Source organism: Carassius carassius, chromosome 1 (genome assembly GCF_963082965.1).
Source record: "Carassius carassius chromosome 1, fCarCar2.1, whole genome shotgun sequence".
Lineage (NCBI taxonomy): Eukaryota > Metazoa > Chordata > Actinopteri > Cypriniformes > Cyprinidae > Carassius > Carassius carassius.
Window position 1 is genome coordinate 18128867 of NC_081755.1, and position 26120 is coordinate 18154986.

The 26120-nt window shown below is 37.7% G+C and overlaps 1 protein-coding gene across 1 annotated transcript; it reads left to right on the forward strand.

The window, feature by feature from the left end:
* Positions 1–67: 67 nt before the first annotated feature.
* LOC132140966 (transmembrane channel-like protein 6) lies at positions 68–26120 on the forward strand. Its single transcript, XM_059550086.1, has 23 exons — positions 68–118; positions 399–506; positions 1654–1791; positions 3429–3560; positions 3906–4014; positions 4145–4232; positions 4455–4712; positions 6437–6597; positions 6688–6832; positions 15368–15535; positions 16860–16993; positions 17728–17821; positions 18093–18190; positions 18263–18358; positions 18445–18520; positions 19545–19678; positions 20011–20187; positions 20269–20347; positions 23268–23337; positions 24357–24586; positions 24748–24832; positions 25387–25482; positions 25990–26120. Exons 2-19 carry the CDS (start codon positions 425–427, stop codon positions 23334–23336), a joined length of 2238 nt encoding a protein of 745 aa, XP_059406069.1. The 5' UTR covers positions 68–118; positions 399–424; the 3' UTR covers position 23337; positions 24357–24586; positions 24748–24832; positions 25387–25482; positions 25990–26120.

The following is a 26120-nucleotide window of genomic DNA, read 5'->3' on the forward strand; positions in this document are numbered from 1 at the left end:
AAAACAGTCATTTCAAATGTGTTTTAAATTAAAACGTGTAATTTGACATTATTACAGAGTGAACTTTAGTCTCATGGTCATCCAAGCACACTTTTATTGCATTAATATTATAATATCTGTAAGTACAGTTTTCTAAAATATACTTAAGTTAACAACAACATTTCTTCTTTTTTTTTTACAAGAGTAGTTTGATGTAAAGAATGTAAAGTATTTAATATATATCTTTAGAGAATGTTAATTATGTTATGGCATCTTACGATGTTGATTTTGACAAATGAAAGATGCTTTTTGTTTTAGTTGTAGATTTATGGGGTTTATATAAGTTAAAATGCTCTGAAAAATAAATCTCAGGCAAATATTGACTTTTATTATGATTATTCATTTCTGTTATGGCTTAGCACCTATTGCTTACACCGCTCTAGACATGGAGTGGACTTCCAGTGAAGATGAAGACCAGGAACAGATTGAGCTCAAGGCTATTAGGAGACCACACAGAGCAGTGAAATGTGAGTACTACACAGCATATACAGCCTGATGTAAATCCCATAGGGAAGAAATAACTTATTAACTTATTACTGTTAAAAAGAACATTATTTTGTGTATTTGGTGTAATGCAATGTGTTTATGTGGTTTAAAGTTCAAAAAATATTATTTTCCACATAATGTACATTATTGTTGCTCCTCTATGCCCTGCCTTTCTGAAACTTTCTGTTGATTTTTACAAAGCTCATTGTTCTGAAAAGTTTGATGTGCTCTGATTGGTCAGCTATCCAGTGAATTGTGACTCAAGCGTGTGACGGAAATGTTATGCAACTTAACATACTGTGATGCCGTGTGCCCCGATGCAACGAGACTTAACCAATAAAAAACATTACAAACAAGGCTTTTGTTACTAATAATTAATGATTATAAAGACTTATACTGTCTTTTTAAGCATTGCATATCACGCTACATAAAACCATGTCTGCACTTGTGATCGGAGAAACAACAAACAACAAGCTCTAAGTTACACTACACTGCTCAAAACTCACATTTGAATCATCAGTGGCAAATCCTTTAAATATGTAAACGTACTTACAGACTTTGAGTCAGAAGCACCAGACTGTTCTTGCAAAGTTGGAATTGCCTCACTTCATAGAAACAGACATTGTAGGCTACTCTCACAGGAAACAGTTCTTGTCCTCCGCAAACTGCGTGGCAACATCTGAATATGTGGGTTGAACTTTTCTGAAACAGTGTTGTAAATACAACTTAACCACTTATTTCAAGTTGTGTCCTCTTTTGGAAGACCAAACAAAGTAGCTTCACTTTCACATGAAACACACAGCTTCTCCACAACATGGTACCGGTGGGAACATCGAGAATAAAAGTTACACCTACTTTCTTTGCGTGAAATTTGTGAGGCGTTATGCAAATCTTCCCACATCGTGACATAGACATGTGGGGGTGTGTTAGAACGAGCCGTATTAGGTGGCAGTGGTTGACTCTTAACTTTCATAAAGAATATCTCTGTGGGTTTGAGACTTCAGTCTTTGCAACTTTGCAGATCTTCATGCACCAAGAGCTTGTAACCCTCCAAAGAGGAAGGAAAAAAATGAAATCGCATCATATGACCGCTTTAACTTTAACTTCTAACTTTTTTTCTGTTTGTAGTTGATCTGACAGAAACAAATCGAGAAGACTTAGAAGCTCAGCATTACCATGAGCCCAAACAAACGAATGCCCTGCAAAGGAACAGCTGGTCCTCTTCAACCCAGAGGGTCCTGTCTTCCATGCCTAGCCGCTCTATCAGTAAGAAAATGTTCTGATGCTGTTTTTTTCATATAGATTTGCACACTTAATAAAATCATAGCTGTTTCACTAAAATATGTCAAAAAGAAAATATATGATTTTCATTGCATCAGACAACAAAATAATAGTATATGCAAACAAACCCTTTATGCAAAAGAGCACACTTTTAGCATACCTTTAAAAAGAATATGGATTCCGGAAATAAGTGGGGAAGTTGTGGCCTAATCGTTAGAGAGTTTGACTTCTAACTCTAGGGTTGTGGGTTTGAGTCTACAGCCATCAATACCATGACTTAGGTGCCCTTGAGCAAGGCACCGAACCGCAACTGCTCCCCGTGCGCTGCAGCATAAATGGCTGCCCACTGCTCCGGGTGTGTGCTCACGGTGTGTGTGTGTGTGTTCACTGCTGTGTGTGTGCACTTTGGATGGGTTAAATGCAGAGCACTAATTCTGAGTAAGGGTCACCATACATGGCTGTATGTCATGTCACACATTCACAAGTGTAACCTGAATCTAATGTTTTTGGACAAGTTATTTACAATTTTATGAAAATGTGTTATAGTTTAAAATTATATTAAATGCATTTAGTTAAACTAAAAAGTACTTTTGGACCCACTAAAGCAGGACTCAATTACATCTCTATATGTGACCCTGGACCACAAAACCAGTCTTAAATTGCACAAGCATATTTGTAGCAATAGCCACAAATACATTGTATGGGTCAAAATGATTTTTATGCCAAAAACGGATATTAAGTAAAGATCATGTTCCATGAAGATATTTTGTAAATTTTAAAACCGTAAATATATCAAAACTTCATTCTTGATTAGTAATATGCATTGCGAAGGACTTCATTTGGACGAAGTGAAGTTTAAAAGTTTAAAGGTGATTTTCTCAATGTTTGGATTTTTTTTGCACTGTCGGATTCCAGTTGTATCTCACCCAAATATTGTCACATCATAACAAACCATACACCAATGGAAAGCTTATTTACTCATTTATCTCAATTTCAATCTCAATAATTATTATGTCTCTTGTGTATAGTTCTGTCTTTGAAATATTGAAAAAGTGTACTGCTGAATGTACTGGAAAGCATTTTTGGTCAACTAAAATATTATTTAATGTAATTTCTATTCAATGTTGTTACTTTAAATACATTTAATTACACAATATTATTTAATCTGCAATTAATTTTTTAAGTATATACTTTTAGGATTTGAAGTACAGAAGTGCACATTCAGTACATTTATGCACACTTTTTAATTTTTTTTTTTTTTTACAAGAGTAGTGTAACATGAGTTCAAGTTCTCATTCGATACAATTAAGTTCTAGAAATGTCCTCTGACCTGTGTCTTTTAGTGTTACTTTTTATTATCATTTTTTTTTCAATTGCTTCCACACAAAATCTTTACTTGCAACACAATTTCTGAAACCTGAAACTCAATTTTTTTTTTTTCAAATGCAATTCCAATGTAGTCCATCATATTTTACGGTATTTGTAGATACTTGTAGTTATATTATAGCTATTGCACATTGAGATACAGAAGAGCAGAGACTTCTCCATAGAACACATTTATTAACTCCAGTTTCTAGTGCAAAATGTCAATGTATGATCATTTTTGCTTTGCCTTTTCTGAGGATTTAATCAGTCGACTGCGTTCTCCCGATCCACCGAGACACGAAGAAGACGACCTCTTAGCATTGTGTCTACCGCTCACTGCACCACAGACCAGGATGTCTTCAGAGGGCAGCCAGACTGCCAGTATAATGGTTTGCAGCATTAAAACATTCTCAGTGCCAACTATTTGAAGAGAACATGACTCATATCATGAGGAATCCAATTTTTCTCAATCTTTAAAGATAAGAGCATTTGATGTACTGTGAAACATAAATCATTCAGAACTTCCTCCTCAGTGACAAAGAAAGTTTACTGAAACTAGACTGCAACAACCACTTGTTGTATCCTTCTCTAATTTAACTTCACACTTATTTACATAAAAGTCTTAAAGGCACAGCAACAAGAAACGGGCTGTTTACAGAAAGATATGGAGAAAAGAATCTTAATTAAGATTAAAAGTGGACCTCTAACACTTTGTTTCTGTGTTCTGGTTCTAGTGACTCAAAATGAAGACCTGTTAAACAAACTACAAGGTTTGTCTGCTGGTGAATGTGTGCAGGTGTTGCGTGAAATGCCCCTTAGTGTTTCGGAGAAGCGCCAGATCAGGTACAGAATACAGTGTAATACTCACTTTTAGACAGCACAATTACATCTTTAAATATAGTGCAATAATTAATTTGTTCTTTGTGTCTAAATGGTTAATTTATTTGTATCCTATCTAAATGTGTCTTTTTAGAGCTTGGTTTGTCTTATGGGATGCTGGACAGCCTCTCTCTGCTAACAGAGTCCAGTGCTGCCATCGGTTTAAAGCTTGGTTCTTGAAGGTGAATGTCTTCTTGTACAGCAACATTAAAATTAACAACATTAACACATGTATCATTCATTGCTTTAACAAAGTAGGGGGACACCAGTTTGTACCCTGTTCATACAAATAAACATTGAAAGTGGCATTTTTGAATATTTCAGATTTTCTGAGTAGAGTTAAATACTGAAATCAACAGTTTTTGATTCATTAACCTGTATGGATACTTGTTGTTGCTGCATAGGTTTTGTGTGGTGGCATCTACGGAAGGGTCTCCCAGCAGAAATCCATACAGCTCTGGCAGGGAGTGCTTAAAAAGATCAGCGCCCACTTTGGCACTGGGATTCTATCCTATTTCATCTTCCTCAGAAGACTATTACATTTCAACATCCTCCTCTTCCTCATCACAGGCCTTTTCCTGGTTCTACCACAAATCTCAAATCCTTCATCCTCACAATACAAACCTGAAGCCACAGCTGACCTCTGGATGCTTACTGGCATGGTAATATTTGTATATTGAAAAAAGTTGGTGCTTTATATTAGGTTTTCCAGTTCCTGGAAATTTAAAAGGATAAGTCACCCAAAAATCTAAATTATGTAATTAACAACTCAAGTCGTTCCAAACCCATGAGACCTCCATTTATCTTCGGAACACAGATTAAGATATTTTAGATTTAGTCCGAGAGCTCTCAGTCCCTCCATTGAAACTGTGTGTACAGTATACTGTCCATGTCCAGAAAGGTACGAAAAACATCATCAAAGTAGTCCATGTGACATCAGAGGGTCAGTTAGAATTTTTTGAAGCATCAAAAATACATTTTGGTCCAAAAATAGCAAAAACAACGACTTTATTCAGCATTGTCTTCTCTTCCGTGTCTGTTGTGAGAGAGTTCAAAACAAAGCAGTTTGTCATATCCAGTTCACGAATGAATTATTCGATGTTACCTGATCTTTCTGAACCAGTTCACCAAATCGAACTGAATGGTTTTAAACAGTTTGCGTCTCCAATACGCATTAATCCACAAATTACTTTTACACAAGTTAATTTTTTTAATGTGGCAGACACTCCCTCTGAATTAAAACAAACCAATATCCCGGAGTAATTTATTTTATTCAAACAGTACACTGACTGAACTGCTGTGAAGAGAGAACTGAAGATGAACACTGAGACGAGCCAGATAACTAACAAAAGATTGACTCGTTCTCGAGTCAAGAACCGTTTCTGTCAGACGCGTCCGATTCGAGAACCGAGGAGCTGATGATATTGCACATGTGTGATTCAGCGTGAAGCAGACCGACACACAGAGCGTCTGAACCGAACTGATTCTTTTGGTGATTGATTCTGAACTGATTCTGTGCTAATGTTATGAGCCCAGGTAAACCGAAGGCTTGAATCAAGGGCAATCATCGCCAATGACGTCATTACGTCGAGCGCAAAAGAACCGGTGAACCGTTTTCTTCAACCGGTTTATTAAATCGCACTGTCTGAAATAACTACTGGTGATCCAAAAACCGATGCAACTGGTTCTTGACTCATGAATGAGTCATTATCTGGCTCGGCTCGGTGTTTATCTTCAGTTGTCTCTTCACAGCAGTTCAGTCAGTGTACTGTTTGAGTAAATGAATTACTCCGGGATATTGGTTTGTTTGAACTCAGAGGGAGTGTCAGCCACATTAAAAAAGTTAACAGCTTAAGTCATTTGTGGATTAATGCGTATTGGAGACGTGAACTATTTAAAATGATTCAGTTTGATTTGGTGAACTGGTTCAAAAAGATCGGGTTACATCGAATGATTCATTCGCGAAACTTATATCACAAACTGCTTTGTTTTGAACTCTCTCACAACAGACACGGAAGAGAAGACAATGCTGAATAAAGTCGTAGTTTTTGCTATTTTTGAACCAAAATGTATTTTCGATGCTTCAAAAAATTCTAACTGACCCTCTGATGTCACATGGACTACTTTGATGATGTTTTTCTTACCTTTCTGGACATGGACAGTATACCATACACACAGTTGTATGGAGGGACTGAGAGCTCTCAGACTAAATCTAAAATATCTTAAACTGTGTTCCGAAGATAAACGGAGGTCTCACGGGTTTGGAACGACATGAGGGTGAGTTATTAATGACATAATTTAGATTTTTGGGTGAACTAACCCTTTAAGACGGCCCACATTTATATTACTTGGACTCTGAATGCTATGTTTTTTTGTTCCACAACAGGGCATTCTCACAGACTCTGTGATGTTTTATGGCCACTATGCCACCAATAACAGCTGTAAATCGGAAATGAAACCGTGTTCAGAAAATTATAACATATCACTGGCGTATATTTTTACTATTGGAACAGGCATGTTTATCACATTTGTGATGCTTGTTTACAGGTTTGTCTGCTTTCCTTATACATTATGCTAATTCAAATTCACATCATTAGCTTGCTTTGTGATTAAGTGAAATTTTGTTCATCATTTCAGTATATCTAAATCATTTGGAAAGAGTTCTCACATATTCAAGACTACTGGTAACCTAGCTTTAAAGGTTTTCTGCTCTTGGGATTTTAAAGTCAGCAAGAAACGGTCTGTTAAGCTGCAGTCGGTGAACATCTGCATTCAGCTGAAGGTTTGTGTCAGTATTACTTTTCATGTTAAAACTAATTTATGCCCCAGAGAAGTAATAATTGCAATGAAAAATGCCATGCACAAAAATGTTGCTATATTTGCACATATATGTTTGCACATTAAAATCAGATAATTGATGCAGTATGTAGTCTGGAATTGTCATGATGGAAGATGCAAGGTCTTCCCTGAAAGAGACTATGTCTGGATGGGAGCATATACTGTTCTAGAACTTGGATATACCTTTCAATATTGATGGTGCCTTTACAGATGTGTAAGCTGCCATGTCACAGGCACTCATACAACCCCATACCATCAGAGATGCAGGTTTCTGAACTGAGCGCTGATAACAACTTGGGTTATCCTTGTGCTCTTTAGTCCGGATGACATGGCGTCCCAGTTTTCCAAAAAGAACTTCAAATTTTGATTCGTCTGACCACAAAACAGTTTTCCACTTAGCCACAGTCCATTTTAAATGAGCCTTGGCCCCTAGAAAATGCCTGTGCTTCTGGATCATGTTTACATATGGCTTATTTTTTGACCTAGTTCTAGAGTTCTAGCAGGCAATGACAAATGGCATGGTGGATTGTGTTCACCGACAATGTTTTCTGGAAGTATCCCTGAGCCCATGTTGTGATTTCCATTACAGCAGCATTCCTGTATGTGATGCAGTGCCGTCTAATGGCACTTTTTATTTTATTAACTTTCTATAGTGTTAAAAAGACAAGGCCAAATAAGCTAATAATAGCTGGATCTGTGCCTGTGCCCTCTCTCACAACTCTCTCAAGTATCGTTCACTCCGCCAGTGTCTTGCAGACACAGTTCTTTGATTTCACACCACGATGCACACTAAAAATTCTAAATTGAATAAGCTATATATATGCACACACTCATACAAGGAGTTTTGAGTTATATAGTTTTATATGTTTTATAAACTATGATAGTTTAATCTAATCCGTAATGTCTCAGGTTACTTATGTAACCATGGTTCCCTGAGAAGGGAACTTTGAACTGTGTCCTCTAGGGGTCACATTGGGGAATGCATTCATGTGAACAGTGTCTGAAGCATACATATAAACATGACAATTACATTTGCTGGAAACAGCCTGTTACGTCATCACCCAGCGCAACCACAGTATAAAAGGACTCTGGGAGAACATGTCATCCACTTCTTCATATGAAGCTTACGTCCAAAGCATGGCAAGTGAACGAGGGAAGAGAGGCCTAACAACCTGAGGCCGCAACTCAAATGAGTGATGGACCCAAGGAAAGAGGTACACAAAAACTGCAGTTGAGCCTGCAGTTGGAGCAGCAGGCTCAAAGACAACATCTGACGTGAGGGGAGCAATGCCTGGCTTGACCTAAATAGAGGCAGCTTATCATGGAAGCAGCAAGCGGCCCAGCTACCTGATGTCACTGCCAAAGAGCTCAAGAGTGGAGGGTTCAACCCCTAACAAGGAGAGAGAGGAACCCAGCTTGACCGAAGTGACCAACAACCCAGGGTAGAGGACCTAACTTTCGAGTCGAGAGGAGGACTCACCCAGTCTGCCCAGGACCGACAAGCTCAAAGTGTCCCGCCCGAAGTTGGAGAAGCACAGCCATGTCAAGGGAGCAACTAGATCGCATAGATCGCTTTGATTTTTGGACTCAGACCTAGACCCTTTGTGAAATGAAGGATTTAAAGGCAGCTGACCAAGTTTTGGCCTCCGTAAACATCTTCAACCACCGTCGAACAGCTCAGAAGGGGAAACTGGTGCATCAAGAAGAAAGCCCTCCTCTTTTGACCCAATTGATTCAAGATTCAAGATTTTTATTCGTCACATACAAAATTATATATAGCATATATAACCAGCAGTGAAATGTGAGTCAGGTCCACTCCATGGACAGTGCAATTATTAAAGAAAACAACACAGATGAAAATATACATAAATATAACTGTAAGAATTAAATAAAAGTAAACAATAAAAATATAAGAATAAAATATAAAAAGATGTATATTGTAGAATGAAATATAGAATGCAAAATAATGTGCATGAAAGTAAACTGTAGTCTTAAATATTAAGATACACAGGAATGTACAAGAAGCAAATGTGCAAACAGGGTGACACTGTCAGTATGTCAATTTGAGGTAGTGAATGATGAATATCTTACTGATAAAGTGTACATTAAGTGGAGGCATGAGGATGTTAAGAGGCTGGTTTTGAGTTTAGGAGCCTGATGGCCTGGGGGAAGAAACTCCTCCTGAGTCTCTCGGTTTTTGCCATCAGGCTACGGAAGCGCTTACCAGATGACAGCAAAGTGAAAAGATGGTTACTGGGGTGGGTGGAGTCTTTGATGATTTTAGCAGCTCTACTTCTGCAGCGTTTGAGGTAGATGTCCTGCAGAGAGTGGAGAGCAGACTCTGAAATGCGCTCAGCTAAGCGCACAACTCTCTGCAAGGCTTTGCAGTCTTGACTGGAGCTGTTCCCATACCACACTGAGATACACTGAGTCAATACACTTTCTATAGCCCCAGAATAGAAAGTTTTTCAGGATTGCTGGTGAGACCCTGAATTTCCTCAGCTGTCGCAGATGGTACAGTCTTTGCCTGGCTTTATTCGCCTGTGTTTGAATGTGAGTAGTCCAAGTCAGGTCCTCCGAGATATTTACACCAAGGTACTTGAAGCTGCTCACCCTCTCCACAGGGGTCCCGCTGATTATAAGAGGAGTATAGGGCTGCTGCTGTCTCTTCCTGAAGTCCACAATCAGTTCTTTAGTTTTGCTCACATTCAGAGAGCGACAGTTGTCCTGGCACCATGATTTTTATTTATTTACCTTATCCAAGTATGCGGTCTCATTATTGTTGTGAATGAGGGCCAGAACCACCGTATCATCAGCAAATTTGATTATAGATGTGGAGCTCTGGGAAGATACACAGTAATGTGTGTAGAGAGAGCAGAGCAGGGGACTCAGGACACAGCCCTTTGGGCTCCTACGTTCAGGGGGATGGAGTTGGAGGTGTACTGGCCTACTTTCACCACTTGAGGTCTGCCGGTGAGGAAATCAAGAATCCAGGTGCAGAGTAAAGAATTCAGGCCGAGGTCTATGAGTTTAGAAACTAGCTTTAAGGGGACTATAGTATTAAAAGCTGAGCTATAGTCAATAAATAGCAGCCTAACGTAGTTCCTGTTATTGTTGTCAATGTGTGTGAGAGAAGAGTGCTGTATGTGAGAGATTGCATCATCAGTGGAGCTGTTTGGGCGATAGGCAAACTGAAGAGGGTCCAAAGTATCCGGTATGGAGGAGCAGATGACGTTTTTAACCAGTCCCTCAAAGACCTTCATGACAATTGATGTGAGGGCAACTGGACGATAGTCATTCAGACAAGAGGGTTTATTGTTCTTAGGCACAGGGATGATGACAGGTTTTTTGAATGAGGTGTGAACCACCGATGTAGCAAGAGACTCATTAAAAATGGATGTAAACAAACCAGCGAGCTGATCAGCGCAGGACTGCAGAACACGGCCAGAAATCCCATCATGTCCGGCTGCTTTCCTTACATTCACTCGCTTTAGTGCCCTCTGAACCTCGTCCTCCGACACGGTGATCGCATGATGATCGCTGATCTGACTGCTGCTTCCTGTCGCGCTGATTGGCAGACTTGCATTGCTTAGATTGCTTTCAAAGCGGCCGTAGAAAGTGTTTAGCTCATCAGCCAGCGACGAATCTGCTCTCACCTCTGCAGAGGATTTATGTCCAAAGGCACAGATGGTCCTTAGTCCTTGCCACTTGCGTCGGGAGTCATTTAGCTGGAAATGTGACTCTATGCGTTCCCTGTATCTATGTTTGGCGGCTCTTACTGCGCGTCGGAGAGCTTAGCACGATGCTTTGTACTCGCTCATGTTTCCCGACAGAAGACCGGTGTTGTAAGCAGCAGTGCGTTTGTTTACTGCTGCACGAATTGATCTGTCCACCCACGGTTTCTGATTTGAGAATGTCCTTATAGTTATTGTATCCGTAGCTTGTTCAGCTAGCGTGTTTACAAAGCTTAATGCTACACCACCCTCTGCACCGGGGGATCTTGAACGAGCCTTTGTTTATATTCCGGTGTGAGGAAAATGGCGGCATGGTCCGATTTGCTGAAAGCCTGTAGTGAGCGAGCTCTGTAGGCATTCTTAAACTGAGTGTAGCAATGATCCAGTGTATTTGGTCCTCTGGTTGGACAGGATACATGCTGATAAAAATTTAGAGAGTTTGGCTTTGTTAAAGTCCTCAGCAATGATAATAGCAGCGTCAGGATGTTTGTTGATGTTGCCGCTGAGCACATCGTGAAGTTCAGACAAAGCCAAGCCGGTGTCTGCTTGTGGAGGGATGTAAACAGCAGTTATGATGATCGATGAAAACTCCCGAGGCAGATAGAATGGGCAGCAAATAATGGATAAATGTTCCAGATGAGGCGAGCAGGAGCACGACAGAGTGGAGATATTCCTGGGGTCACACCATTTCTTGTTAATCATGAAACACACTCCTCTGCCTTTGGATTTGCCGGCCTCGGCTGTCCTGTCCATCCGTAAAACAGAGAAGTTTTCAGACGGTGTTACAGCAGCGTCTGGGACCAAGGGCGTGAGCCACGTTTCAGACAAACAAAGGATGTTACAGTCCCTAATGTCCCGTTGGAAACTTATTCTGGCTCTAAGATCGTCCATCTTATTCTCTAGAGACTGGACATTGGCAATGCTCGGTAAAGGAGGGCTGTGTGCTCTTTTCCTGTTGCGAATCCCAGCACGTTTCTCGCCGTGTTTCTTGATCCGTCGCCTCGGGGTGGTTATTCAGGTGGCCATTGTTAATCTCTGCGTTCCGGAGAATCTCAGATGGCCACGATGGGTTGGAGCATAAAGTGTCCTGAAACAGGTCAGTGAAGCAGTGTCCAATGTCCAAAAGTGTTTCTTTGTTGTATATGATCAGTGCAGAGGTAATGTGTGTAAAAAGAGAAAGCAAAAGTAGGTAAAAAAGTAAATAAAAACATAATCTAAGCGGAGCGACCTGGACAGCGACCGGCGGCGCCATCTTGATTTTTTCAATATCCACCAGATTCACCCACAGATGTCTCTCCGTAAGAAACATGGGATCTGGCAATGGCAGTGGTGGCCTGCTTAGTGGCACCGAGAGCAGGATCTGTGTTGTAAACGAGCGGCATCCTCCCGCTCTCTCTCTCGTGACGCCAATAAGGAAGTGGCTAAAACTGCAATTCATTGACTGGACGCTTTAGGCGTGCTGCAAAAGGGAGTTAGTCCCATAGACTCCCCAAGTTAAAATGCCCAACTTTACAACAATTTTTTTTTTTTGGCATCCTGGTTCAAAAAATTATTTTGGTCTATATAGCTAATTTTGATCTTCATGACATCTGTGAGGGGGGTGAATTTTTTTCTAACTCATCCATTTAAATTATATCAAGCCTTAAATCTCTGCATAATTAAGGGCATGGCCACTTGAGTGACAGTTGGATTGCCGCTGCTGACAGTGCCGTCGCTCTAGGTGGGCGTTGCTTCAGTAACCAGCTCTTGCCTTTTTGCCCATTTTCGTTGTCCGAGAGAGCCACGCGGTGACGCGGTGATGCGCTGACAAAATGGTGATGGACTGCTCTGCACATTTTGAGCTTCAAAAACGCTCTTCAGGAGTCTATGGGTGACGTCACGGACACTACGTCCATGTTTTTATACAGTCTATGGGTGGAACACAACTCAGCCACCTTATCAGTTGATAGACCCTGGCCTTTATCCAGGTCTGTCAACAGATCAGCCTAATAAGCCTGAAGCACCACCATAGTTACAACGAGGCTGTAGCCTGACCTGCTGCCACATATGACCTGCCATTCAAACTAACTGTTTTCTGAATGGTTTAGGATGGCAGGAAGGGAGCCTTAAGTGAAGATGTCTCCCCCATAGATAGATACAGGGCCAGCATCTCTTCAACAGGGGACATCTTCTCATGACCATTCTTATGCATTCCCTCAATGTTGCATAATCAGTATGCTGGAATCTGAGAATTCAGGAAGAAAATAGATTCTTCCACAAGCAGAGGGAACCACAGGGAGCCAATGGCTGTCCCTCTTTTCTTGAAAAGAGAGACAAACGAGAGCTGAGCTTTTTCATAGAAAAAAAGCTCACAGTGCAAGCAAGCTGCCCCTTCGAGGACATCATGTGGTGCTCTTTGCCCAAACAAAAGACACAAAGATCATGTGTGTCATCATCCACACACTTCTTACAGTAAATGCCTTACTAGTGCTCACCATGGTAAAGAAAATGAATCATTCTTACCAGAAATTCACACTTCAAAAAAAAAAAAACAGTCCTTGAAGATGAAGAAGATGATGACGTGTTCTCCTGGCACCCTTTACAATACTGCGGTCGTGCCAGTTAATAACATCCCAGGCTGACACCGGCCAATGTTACTGTCGTGTTTATGATTCAGACACCAGTCACACTATTGTTCCCCAATGTGACCCCTAGTGGACAATTTCCTTTTGGAAGGAAACTAACTACAGTAGAAAAAAAATGACACTTTAACCATTAGGCTACATTAACATTTATTTATCATCACTTACATAATCAATAGCAGACTTATGATTACTTTAAGTTGTTAATAATGAGTACATTTTATCCTCCCTTTTATGGAGCTGTTTACTGACTATGTCCTTTTTAATTCAGTTTTCAGTACTAATCCTGTCCATTTTCTGGCATTGCTCTGATACTCTTAAGGCCCCGATATACTCACATTTTCGTTATTTGCATGTCGGCAAAAAGAAGTTTGAAAAAGCTGAGTGATGGTATACTTTTTTTTAACATTCCGACACCCCCATGATGCGGGATGTAGGTTAATATAAACGTGTCGAAGCACTTGCGTGTATGTCTTAATCACAATAAAGAAACAATGATGGTGTATCAACTTGTATCTAGGTGTGAGACAGGTACCAATGGTCAGAATATTGTAGACAAAAGAATAATGATTAGCAGCAGTTCAGAGTCAAGTATCATGTTTGCAATACAAAAGAACCATTCCATTCCCATAATCAGTCTTTAAATTTCAATGGCTCATAGTCTGAAAACCATAGTATGATGTGGAAAAAATATAGGATAACACAATAACACAATCCCGTTTGTTACTTTATTTTATAAGTGTTCATTTATTTTATTAAACTGGATTAAACCTTTTAATATTTTATGTGGTGTCATGATTTGATATACAAAGTTTTATTATTGTATGTTATTTTAGCATTTCATTTATTTTATACCTTTTAAATTCGCTCATTGAAAGAACAACGACAACAGCAGTATGTTGTAACATTTATTTGAAACACATGTATTTGGTACTTGCTACCTTATATCAAAACTCTTTCCATTTATTAATTCGTGACTTTGGAAAACTTGCATCTGATGTTTCTCTACGTCACTTTTGCGTAATCCAGAGTCATCGGCTGCAAGCTTCATTGCGATTTCTTTCTAGGAATTAAATGCTTTCTCTGAACCTTTGAAGTCTCTCCTTGAGGGATCGTACAGGTGCGGATATATTTGTGGCAGGTCAGCTATTCGACACAGTGTATTTATGTTGCTAGTGACTTAGAGATGTTATTCCCCTGCCACCTGACCTCGGATGAGTGAGAAAGTAAAAGAGAGAAAAAAAATAACTTCAACGAAGGTGGAGTTCCAGAACACACCCACCAATCGCCACGTACCAATGCTATCTCAAAGGTGTTTAGGAGCCAAAACTAACTCCCCCAGAAAGTTTGCTTTGGTGAGCTGTTTCAAATTGCTCTAAAAACTCAAAACAAACTTCGCTTCTGCCTGATTTTGTTCAAAATTATGTAATATCTGTTGATTTTGTTTGAAGTATATTGTGGCCTTTATTTGTATTCATTTAATTTTTACACATAATCACTACTTAAATGAAGAGTTGTCAGTTTAAGTCCACACTTCTCACTGAATCACAAGAGCATCGTAAAGACTGTAACATTTTGTGTCGTGAACCCAACCCCAAATGCCAAAACATTGTAACTTATAGTGATTTATTTATTTGGATGTACCTCACAGAAATGTATGGTTTTGTGTGTCTCCTACCACAGTTTACTTTTTTTTATAAAACTCTTAACCATTATGAATGGTGAGATTATTCTGTACTCTATGATAAGCTTTTGTAAGTATCATAGTACTACATCCTTCTAAAGGAATGGATAGCCATTTAGAACAGTATTCTAAAGTCAATATCATGGTTATTAATAATGACTCAAGTGTTATCAAATCCATCAGAAGGAATTACTTTCCAAAACCTTGTTTCTCGTCAGTTAGAATGTTAATATTGCGTTACTCATTTGTTCTTGTGTTACTCATTAATGATGGAATAGCATTCTGTTGTTAAAATACTTCCTCCAAAACCACTGCATAAGGCATAGTTGTGTTTGATGACAATAGTGAAGCAGAAATGACACTTATACATAACATTGCAAGCATATTTTGTCAACTTTTACAAAGAAGCTTAGATTTGAGTGATTCCATTTTTGTTTTAGGAGATGCTGTCTGAGATCAGCTGCAAAAAACAGAAGAGGAACTTGCATTCAACTTTTGGCTGGTTGAGTCTACACTTTCTTGTATGGACCATTTGCCTGTTTTGCATAGCTGTTTGCATGCTGGCAGTTTACTACTTTCACCCTTACCTTGAACAGGACAGTAAAAAGGTAAGGGTCTGGTCATAGTGTTGAAAGGGCAACAGGATGCTTAACACTTAAGATATTACACCGTTCATGATAGAAAATACCAGTCACATCCTGTTCAGTTCTCACACCAGTTATTTTTGCTGCCTCATTACAATTAATGCAAACAACTTTATTTTCAACATCCGCATTGCATGGTTGACAGTTTTCTTCCGATTTCATCAGAACACAGTAGACTCCACATCTAGAAAACATTGTCTGATGGACTATTGCCTTACTTGTATAAAACTATGAGTCTGTTGTCATTGTGTTTTAGTTTTCAGGGCCTATATTCACAAAACATTTTATCTAACCACAAAGAGTTCGCTTAAACAGAAGTAAAAGTTTTTAGCTAAGAGTTTTCTTTTAAAACCTATTCACAAAACTGCTGAGACAAACCTTTGCTAAGGAATAGAGAGAAGTAATAAAGGTTTTAAAATACATGTGTATACATACAATATATATATATATATATATATATATATATATATATATATATATATATATATATATATATATATATATATATATAATGTATGTGTGTTTGTGTGTGTTCAGCTAATTGTCAGCCTGTATGCTGTATGTATAACAGATAATCAAAGTAAATTTTGAAGTTGGGATAACCTCCAAAACCAAAGTCGATACCTTTTTAAAAGCACAGTATCATCAAATGTCTCTAAAATGTTTACGTTCCGAGGCAGATTGCCAGCAACAGCCATTTTAGGAATAGTTTTAGGTTTGGTCTTAGCAACTTAGGGGTCCTATTCACTAATCCTAATGTTTCACAGATGTAGGAGCTACTTTTAATGCTAAAATGCTTTGTGAAATACTCTTGGAGCAAAACTTTCGGAGTCCTAAATTTAGGATTGACACGCCCATTAATTTAACGATTTTTTTTTCCTAAATTGGAGAGTTATGAGCTACTTTAGCCTTAAGATATTTTGTGAATACGGGCCCAGATCTCCGTGTGGAGCACCGGCTGTTTTCAGACACCTTCTAAATCACACTGGACTATTACAATTAATGGCACAATGAGTGTTTGTCTAAACTGACATTTCCTACTGACACACTACAGCAAAAGATATAAATAACTGACTTATTACAAATTTTTTTAGCTGATGAAAATACTAGTCTTCTAATAATTTTGGCCACTACTGTATGCTTTTTTTTATTATTATTCTTTCTAGAATTGTTTATGCATTTCTGAAAATTCTTGTTTCTTTGTCCTTCCTTTAGAATTAAAATAGAATACATGATTTGATATATTGTGTGTTTATGTCTTTGTCATATGTTGGCGAACTCTCTTCAGAAAGCTGTTGATTTGCTGAAACTGCCTTTGGTCGTGTCTTGCATCAGTCATCTACTGCCTGGTTTCTTCGACATGTTATCCAGAGTAGAGCATTACGGCTCCCCAAGCACTCGGATTTATGTGTCCATTGCAAGGTCAGGGAAGCTCTTTATTATTATTATTTTTTTTTTCTTACCATCTGTTCACTTATATATTCACTTCCTGTCTAATTCTGCTGTGAGCGAAGCTCTGTTTCCTTTTTAGTGCAGCAGGAAGCAAGTTTAACATGCTTCATTTGATTGCCTTTGAATGCTAAATATTTCCTGCTCACCAGCGTGACATGTTAATTTAGCATGACTCTTATCTTGAGAACTACTCCAAACCTTCAGACAAATTGTTTGTCTGTTTTAATAGCACGAAAGTTATCCAACCAAACCATTGTGTTAAATAATTTAATAATTTTGTGTAAATATAACACAAGCAGTATAACACAATATAAGCAATATAACACAAATTAAGAGATTATTGTGGCAATGGTTTGTTAATAGCGAGAATTGGACCTTAAAATCAAGTGTGACCAAAAAGTTATTCAAATATGTATTCCTTGATAATGTAATAGCACGAATACAGAATACAAGATTCTTTTCACATGCTTTTGAAATTGGATTTAAAAGAAAATGCTAATTTCCATCCTTTTGCACATTTTTGTTTTCAATTTAAATATATAGCACTAATAACAATAGCATATTTTTGCATTTCCTGGTTTTATTTTAGAATTACCCATGAATTTCCCCAGTTTGTTTTAACATAAGACTGTTTGTTATCAATAGAATCAAATTTCCGAGTCACTGCATGCACATCAAAGACCTTTTGGTTTCTTCTTTCACAGGAACCTGTTGTTGAAGGGTTGCATTTTTAGTGCGTTGTGTTACTACTGGCTCAAGACCATTTCTGGCAACAACAATGGACAAAATACTCGAGAGGTGACCAAAAACACAAAACCCGAACTTTTATACACGCACACACACACATATATATATATATATATATATATATATATATATACATAGACAGTATGTTATTACAATAACAACAAAACAATATTAAGCACCCAATCCTTAAAAGTTGTATGATAATAATATAACTTAATTACAAATAATTAAAAACACTCCTTTAAAAAGAAATATCTTCTATAGGAGCTTATTAGTTGAATATGAAATGAAAGCTTGTTTTTTCATTCGTGCTAACTTGCAGTGTTGGGAGACATTGGTTGGTCAGGAGCTTTACCGTTTGGTTTTAATGGATCTGCTGTTTGCGATGTCGTACATCATCTTGGCAGAGTTTCTGTGGGGGTAAGTTCTCATGTTTCCATATGATAGCAGTGATGTTTAACAGGGATGTGTTGACTCTTTCTGCACCTTCAGGCTGTGTATAAGAAACATCACATTAAGAAGAAGGAAACTGGAGTTTGACATCGCACGGGATGTTCTGGAGCTCATCTACGGTCAAATGCTTGTGTGGTACTGTCATCTCCTCCTCATGAAGACACATCACATTGTTTTCTGACAGCATCTCCCTAACAGTATTTTTCGTTTTCTCTTTGTAGGTTTGGCGTGCTGTTTTCACCGCTGTTGCCTGCAGTTCAAATTGGGAAACTGTTTCTACTGTTCTACTTCAAAAAGGTCAAGATCTTCTTAATCCTTTTTTTAGGCTTTATTGGATTGAAGGTGAAAATGTAGTTCCCCCCCAAAATGAAATGCGGTTACCATTTAATCACCATGATGTTGTTCTTAGAGCATAAAAAGAAGATATTTGCTGAAGGTACAGTATGTGCTTAGGATAGCAAATGGCAAATCTGGAATACTGTCAAACATAAAAAAGACTAAAAGTGGATTATGTATTTCAGGTTTTGTGAAGAAATACAACAGCTTTGTGAGAAGCAACTGAAACATATAAGTTGTTTACTTGCATCACATTTTTCAAACTTGTCATGCCATATGACATTAATGAATCAATGGCATCAAACCTGGTGCAAAACATTTATGCATTTAGCAGACGCTTTCATCCAAAGCTACTTACAATGCATTCAGGATATGCATTTTTTTTTACCAGTATATGTTCTTCCTGGGAACTGAACCCACAACCTTCCAAGCAATGTGGAAATTTTAAGAAGATGAATTAAAACACAAAGCTATTGTATGGCTCCAAAGACTTGGAATATAGCAAGTTATACAGTATGAGCTTCCTTTATTTCCTTTATTCCTTTTTTTTTTTTTTACTTTGAGAAAAAAAAAATAGCAAAAAAACTTTACCCTTAAAGTAACAGCATTAACCATTTTCTACCATATCTACCCTTATAGTAAGGTCACATATTACTATATTACAACTTCAGTGTACTAATATGCACCTTTTTGGGGATGGATAAGGTACAAGGTTGTCCATCCAAGGGTGATCTGGGAGAGTATACCCTTCCTTAACCTTTCATCATACAGTTTGGAAATATGTAACAGCAAATAATACAAAAAAAAAAAAAACAATACAGGGTTGTAATGATGTCAGAAATTTCACACCTGAGAACTGTTCTTTTTGCTGCAATGTACTGTAGACAAAGAAATTGTGTCTTTAACGCTATAATATATCACTACAGATGTTAATTTATATCATCCAAGGTCAATTACCTTCCTGTTTGTCACCCCCCTTATATAGACGAGTTTGATGATGAACTTTCAACCACCCAGGAAACACTGGAGGGCCACTCAGATGAGCGCATTCTTCATTAAACTCCTGTTTTTCCCCTCCTTCACTGGGGCCCTTGCATGTGTCATTTATGCAATGTGGAGGTTTGTCTCTTCATATACATATACTGAAATAAATAATGTGTTAATACACACCCAGAACTTCCTCTCTACAAGGTGGTCTATCACAATAATAAAAAAAAAGCCAATTTGATGGGACAGTTAGAGAAATAGCTGTCTTAAAAATAATTCTCTTATTGTTCCAAATTTATTTATTTTTTGAGTGGAACACAAAAGATGTTTCATCAGGTTTTGTCCTCCATAGGAAATTTCACATGCACACACGCTCATTCATACTGCAAGTTTTTCTTGACAAAGCAAATCATGGCAGTTACTGTACATAAAGTCATTAAAGTGCAAGTGTGTTGTTCTTTTAGGGTCACGCCCTCATTAGATTGTGGGCCCTTCAGTAACCTCCCCAGCATGCTTCGCTTAGGCAAGGAGTGGATCAAGAACCTGGGCAAGTCAAAACCCAGTATGTTTTGGCTCAGCTGGGCTTATAATAACCTGGTGGACAACCCTTTGTTCCTCTTCATCACTGCAGGCCTGTTGCTGTAAGTACTCCTCGCCCGTGGGTCTGTTTGGGTGCAGTATGGATATGGGTCATTTTAACAGTCATCTCTGTCTCTTTGCAGTGCCAGTATATACATTCACATGCAAGTTTTGGATGGCCAAAAGAGGATCATTGCTAAGTTACAAGAACAAATAGACAATGTAAGTATTATGAGTCTTGTGGCAAAGAACGTAAATATGAACTTAAAGCAATAAATGAAAATTACCCCATGATTTACTCACCCTCAAGCCATCCTAGTCGTATATGACTTTCCTCTTTCAGACGAATGCAGTCGGAGTTACATTTAAAAATGTTCTGGCTCCTCCCAGCTTAATAATAGCAGTGAATGGTGGTTGAGATTTGAAGCCCAAAAAGTGCACCCATCCATCATAAAAAAATACTCCACACGCCTCCGGGGAGCTAATATATGCTGTGAAGTGATGCATTTGTGTAAAAAAAAAAAAATCCATAATATATAAAAATGTATAAACCATAAGCCAGTCGTGTAATGTAACGAAGTAAAAATACTTAATTATAGTACTTAAAGGTATAGTTCACCCAAAAAGGAAAATTATGTCATAATTGACCCTCATATCGTTCCAAACCCGTAAGACCTCCATTCATCTTCGGAACACAGTTTAATATATTTTAGATTTAGTCCGAGAGCTCAGTCCCTCCATTGAAACTGTGTGTACGGTCTACTGTCCATGTCCAGAAAGGTAAGAAAAACATCATCAAAGTAGTCCATGTGACATCAGAGGGTCCGTTAGATTTTTTTGAAGCATCAAAAATACATTTTGGTCCAAAAATAGCAAAAACTACGACTTTATTCAGCATTGTCTTCTCTTCCTGGTCTGTTGTGAGCACGTTCACAACACAGTGTAGTGATATCCGATTCGCGAACGAATTACTCCATCTAACCGGATCTTTTGTAAACAGTTCACCAAATCAAACTGAAGCATTTGAAACGGTTCACGTCTCCAATACGCATTAATCCACAAATGACTTAAGCTGATTCGAGAACCGAGGAGCTGATGATACTGCGCATGTGTGATTCAGCGTGAAGCCGACTGACTGACAGGGCGTCTGAACCGAACTGATTCTTTTGGTGATTGATTCTGAACTGATTATGTGCTAATGTTTTGAGCGAGGGTAAACCGAAGGCTTGAATCAAGGGCAATCATCGCCAATGATGTCATTACGTCGAGCGCAAAAGAACTGGCAAACCATTTTTTTTTCAACCGGTTTATTGAATCGAACTGTCCGAAAGAACTGGTTCGCTGAAAAGAACCAAACTTCCCATCACTACTGGTGATCCGAAAACCGATGCTACCGGTTCTTGACTCGAGAACGAGTCAATCTTTTGTTCGTTATCTGGCTCGGCTCGGTGTTCATCTTCAGTTCTCTCTTCACAGCAGTTCAGTCAGTGTACTGTTTGAGGGTGAGTCAATAATTACATAATTTTCATTTTTGGGTGAACTATCCCTTTAAGTATTTGTACTTTACTTGAGTTTTATATTTCAGCCAACTTTTACTATTACTCCACTACATTTCCTAATTAAAAAGTATACTTTTACTCCGATACATTTCTCCTAAGTATATTTGTTACTTACTACGAAATAGTCAGAAAAATGCAGGAAAGCATGTTTAACAAATCAGTAGTCTGGCATTTGCAAGTTAGACTCCTAAAAAAATGCTTTTGCTCACTTGCAAACAAGTGCGCGTCGCCACAACTGTGGATGATATCATTTCTCACTCAAGTCAGGGGTGTGCAATACATCATCGTCTGCTATAATATAGTAGGTGTTGTAATGATGTGCAATTTGAAGTTATTAATTAGGCTATTTCACCAAATCACACGCAGAGTGCACGCACATTAATTTATTACTCTATTAAAACTAAATATTCAAGGCATTCTAAATTGTAGATGGCAAAAATTATTCTGTGTTCTTTTTATATTTATATAATTTAATGTATGCCTAATTAACTTAATCTATATAATGCAAAGAGTACTGTTTTTCTGCAGATGCATGAACACATTAAATAATAATTTCATAAAAGTTCATTAAAGCCATAAATGACTAACATTTTAGACATAATATTGCTTGTTTTTGCAGCATTCAACATTTTATGTAAAAAAAAAAAAAACATTAGGCTCATTTATACTTCTGTATCTGTAGTTTAAATGAATCTATCTACCCTCTAAGATACATAGACTGTGTAAATACATGCTATTTCAGATGCAGATTCCAGAAATGTTTTCTTATGTCAGGATGAAAGACACTTAAGTACTGGAAGAAGTGCTTCTTATTCTTATCCAAAAATATACAGTGGAAGAAATAGTTAAAACTGAAGACAATCTTGCTACTTAAGCTGTGTATGTGAACAATTTTATTTATTTATCTGCTTCTTTTCCATTTTGCATTTACTTTTACTTTCAATACCTCAGTACATTTAAGATTTAAAAAAATACGTTTGTACTTTTGTACTGTACTTTTTGTATTAAGACTTTTACTCAAGTAATATTTTAAACGGTGACTTCAGCTTCTACCAAAGTCATTTTGTGGTAAGAAACTTGTACTTTTATTTGAGTATGACTTTCAGATATTTTATACACCACTGCCGTAAGCTCTTGCGTCCACTTTAAGTTCACGAGAGAGTGGCGTTCCAACAGATGACATAGTTTGTAGGTGAGGAGAAAATATTGTTTTGCCCATAAAATAAACATAATGTGGTTGATTCAGCAAGAGTAGCATCCCAACTAAATTTTACATATCACACACTCAAACCTAACCACATATGTGGTTCACGGGGACTATCCATAGGTGCAATGTTTTATTATCTGAGCATATCCAATTGTCTATGCCCTAAAGGAAAACCTTTGGCAGGTTTTTTTTTTTAAGCAAGTTTTTAAGCCAGTTGGTTTACAAGGTCCCACTATTCTCAACAAGCATGTGTGATTTGAGGTGTCATCAAGTGTCTAACACACATGGTTTGGGATCAGTAATGCCTTCATAAGCATGACAAATCTGGTTTTGACAGCCTATTGATTTCTTGCTATCATCTCATCTGTCTTATTAGGAGGGAGAAGATAAGAAGTTCCTTATAGCTAAACTGCAGGCCCTCAATGAGGCAGGTGCACTGAAGTAAGGTGAGCTTTCAGTCTTTCACTTTAACTACAAATACTTTACTTTGTTGTGTGCATTCAGAATGTCTGATGTGCAGATAAATTAATGTTTGACAGATGAAGGCAAATTCCACACCTTTCAGCTTGCAGTGGTTGATTTCCTTCTTGTGAACAGGGTTGTTTTTCCATGAACTCGTCACCTGCTGATTACTAGTTTTATCCAGGAAGGCTGAATTCTACAGAAATGGATCCGGAAGAATGCAAGAATGTTAACCCTTCAAAAAAAAAAAACCATACTTGAGAAACCGGTGCATCTTTTAAAGAACTCGGACAACAGCTGCTTTTTTGGAGACAAATGCTACTGATATTTAGTACTGTTACTGTCATTTAGTCATATAATAATAATAATTATTATTATTTTTATGTAAATGAAAAAGTTTATTTTTGCTTGTTGAAATGTTTTTGTCTGTCAGTTCTTTATTGGAACTGCTAAAGAGCTATATGTGTGTATGGTTGAAGATATTTAGAGAATGGTTGTATAGTGCGACATGTTAAAGATGAGATTGACTTCAGTTTATCTAACTGCTGTGGTTTGATCATTTGAAATCAATCAATAAATGCAATATTTATGTGTTAAAGGTATGCTGTGTGTGGTCTGACCTAGTTTTTCGCAGTCTAATTTTAGTCAACTGTTGTCAGATTATCTGATTAGTTTCCCTTTGTTTGCTTCCTGCTTATTAAACCACAGTTTTCCTTCAGTATGTGTTCATTCCCTCTACACTTTGAGTCTTATGTTGTTTACTCACAACAACCAATCGTGACAATCTGTAAATAGCAATTAATTGTGAATAACTGCTGTTATTTTTAATTGCTATTTTTGATATCACGCACAACTCTGCGAAATACCTGTCAGATTTGTAAAATTCAGCATTTCATGATTTTGTGATAGCGATCAGCAGATTAAACATAACTCCTTGTTTTTATTGATGTAGGCCTATTTCCATTGGAAAAAGACATTGTAATGTACAGTATGTGATATGTAGGGCTACAGATTTTATCTGAACCTGTCAGACTGAAATCTGAAGATTTGTGGTCACATGCTGCTGACCAGAACTCAGAATCCCATGACGTTCTGCATTCTGTGTGGGAGGAGTTTCTTTTATCTGTTTGACATCCTCATAAAAGAACTGTAAGAAGCATTTTTGCCTCATTTGGCTCCCAACATCTCATCATATCAAGTGTCATTCAGCAGTCATTCAGTTACCTGAGAAAGGTATGAGCACTGCAGTGTGTTTCTTTTCATCTTGTATTTTAGCCTTAAAATTTTACATTTAATACAATTTGTAACTTGTCTCTTTGTAACTGCTTGTGATTTTTTGTGTGTGTGTGAAAATTTGTCAACGTAAATCCTGCATTTTTTTTCCCCCAATGTAGAGTTTATTCAACAATGGAACCTTCACAGCGTTTATACCTCCAACTACCAGATGACTTTGAAGTATTTCAATTACCTGGTGAATGGGTAAGCTGACTAATTGTTACAATGTCAGAAATTAACTTTCCTGCCATGCATGAATTGATTTTTCAGGGTCATTTAATTCCAAATACATAAATATAATTAATTATTTCAAATAAATTCTTAATTTGAATGGCTTTTAATTGCATCTTTTAAAGAGTTCAACAGAAATCTGGGTGAAAATGTCCCATCATAATAGAATGAAACAAAACATATCATTGCTTGAATGTGCAAAATGATTGTGTGGTAGAAAGAGGCACAAAGTCATCTGATTGGCTTGTCAAAGAAACAAAACACAATCCCATTTGTTTTGCAGTTGCTAGATGCTTTAGACAGGTTTAATCATTTAGGACGGCCAAATCCGTGCAGCTTGTCAGTTACAGTGCCTTTAATTCCTACTGGCTTTCAATTTTGTTTTATAGGCAAAGACTGAATTTGAGGTTATGCCTGAGATGCTGCGATAGGCTCCAGAATCCCTGTGACCCTAGACAGACCCTAGAGAATGAATGGATGGATGTGATTTGTTTGTGATTTGATTTATGTCTTGTCTACTTTCTTAGGACCATGGGGTTGTTGTTACAGATTTGAATCCACATTTGACAGAGTGGGAGTTTCACAACTACTTTAAAACCTTTGGGACAATTACAGAATGTGTAGTAAGTACTTTTATCAGTGAAAACTTTTTAAAGGGGGCAGATATATGTTATATGGGATGTTAATGTTAATGCTGACTTTAAATCAACTTCTGTCTCATTTAGATATTTGGTGGGGTGAATTATGTTGCTTTAGTAAAACAGACCAAATTAATTGTCCTGCTTGTAACCTTTTCTTTAGCAAATGTTAAAATAGGTGAGTTATATATATATATATATATATATATATATATATATATATATATATATATATATATATATATTGTCAATTAATATGGTAAGTTAAAAATGGACAAACTCAGCACTAGGTTGACATACTTAGATGCAATATAATCTAAGTATGTCAACCTAGTGCTGAGTTTGTCCATATTTGATCCAGTGGGGGGTTGCCAAAATGAGCAACATATGGTTGTCTGTATAGTACTTACTATAGTAGACCTCATACGTTTGATGATCTTTACTGTCCTCTTTTATTCCTCTTGTAATTTGAGAACTTTTTTCAATGAACAGTTCAAAATGGATAAGTCATCACAATGGCCAAAGGGTATGGGCTTTGTGAGATACTCATCTGCAGAGGAGGCTAAAGTAGCAGAAGCCAGGCCACACTACCTTGGAGGTTTTCACTTACAGATCAAAAAAGT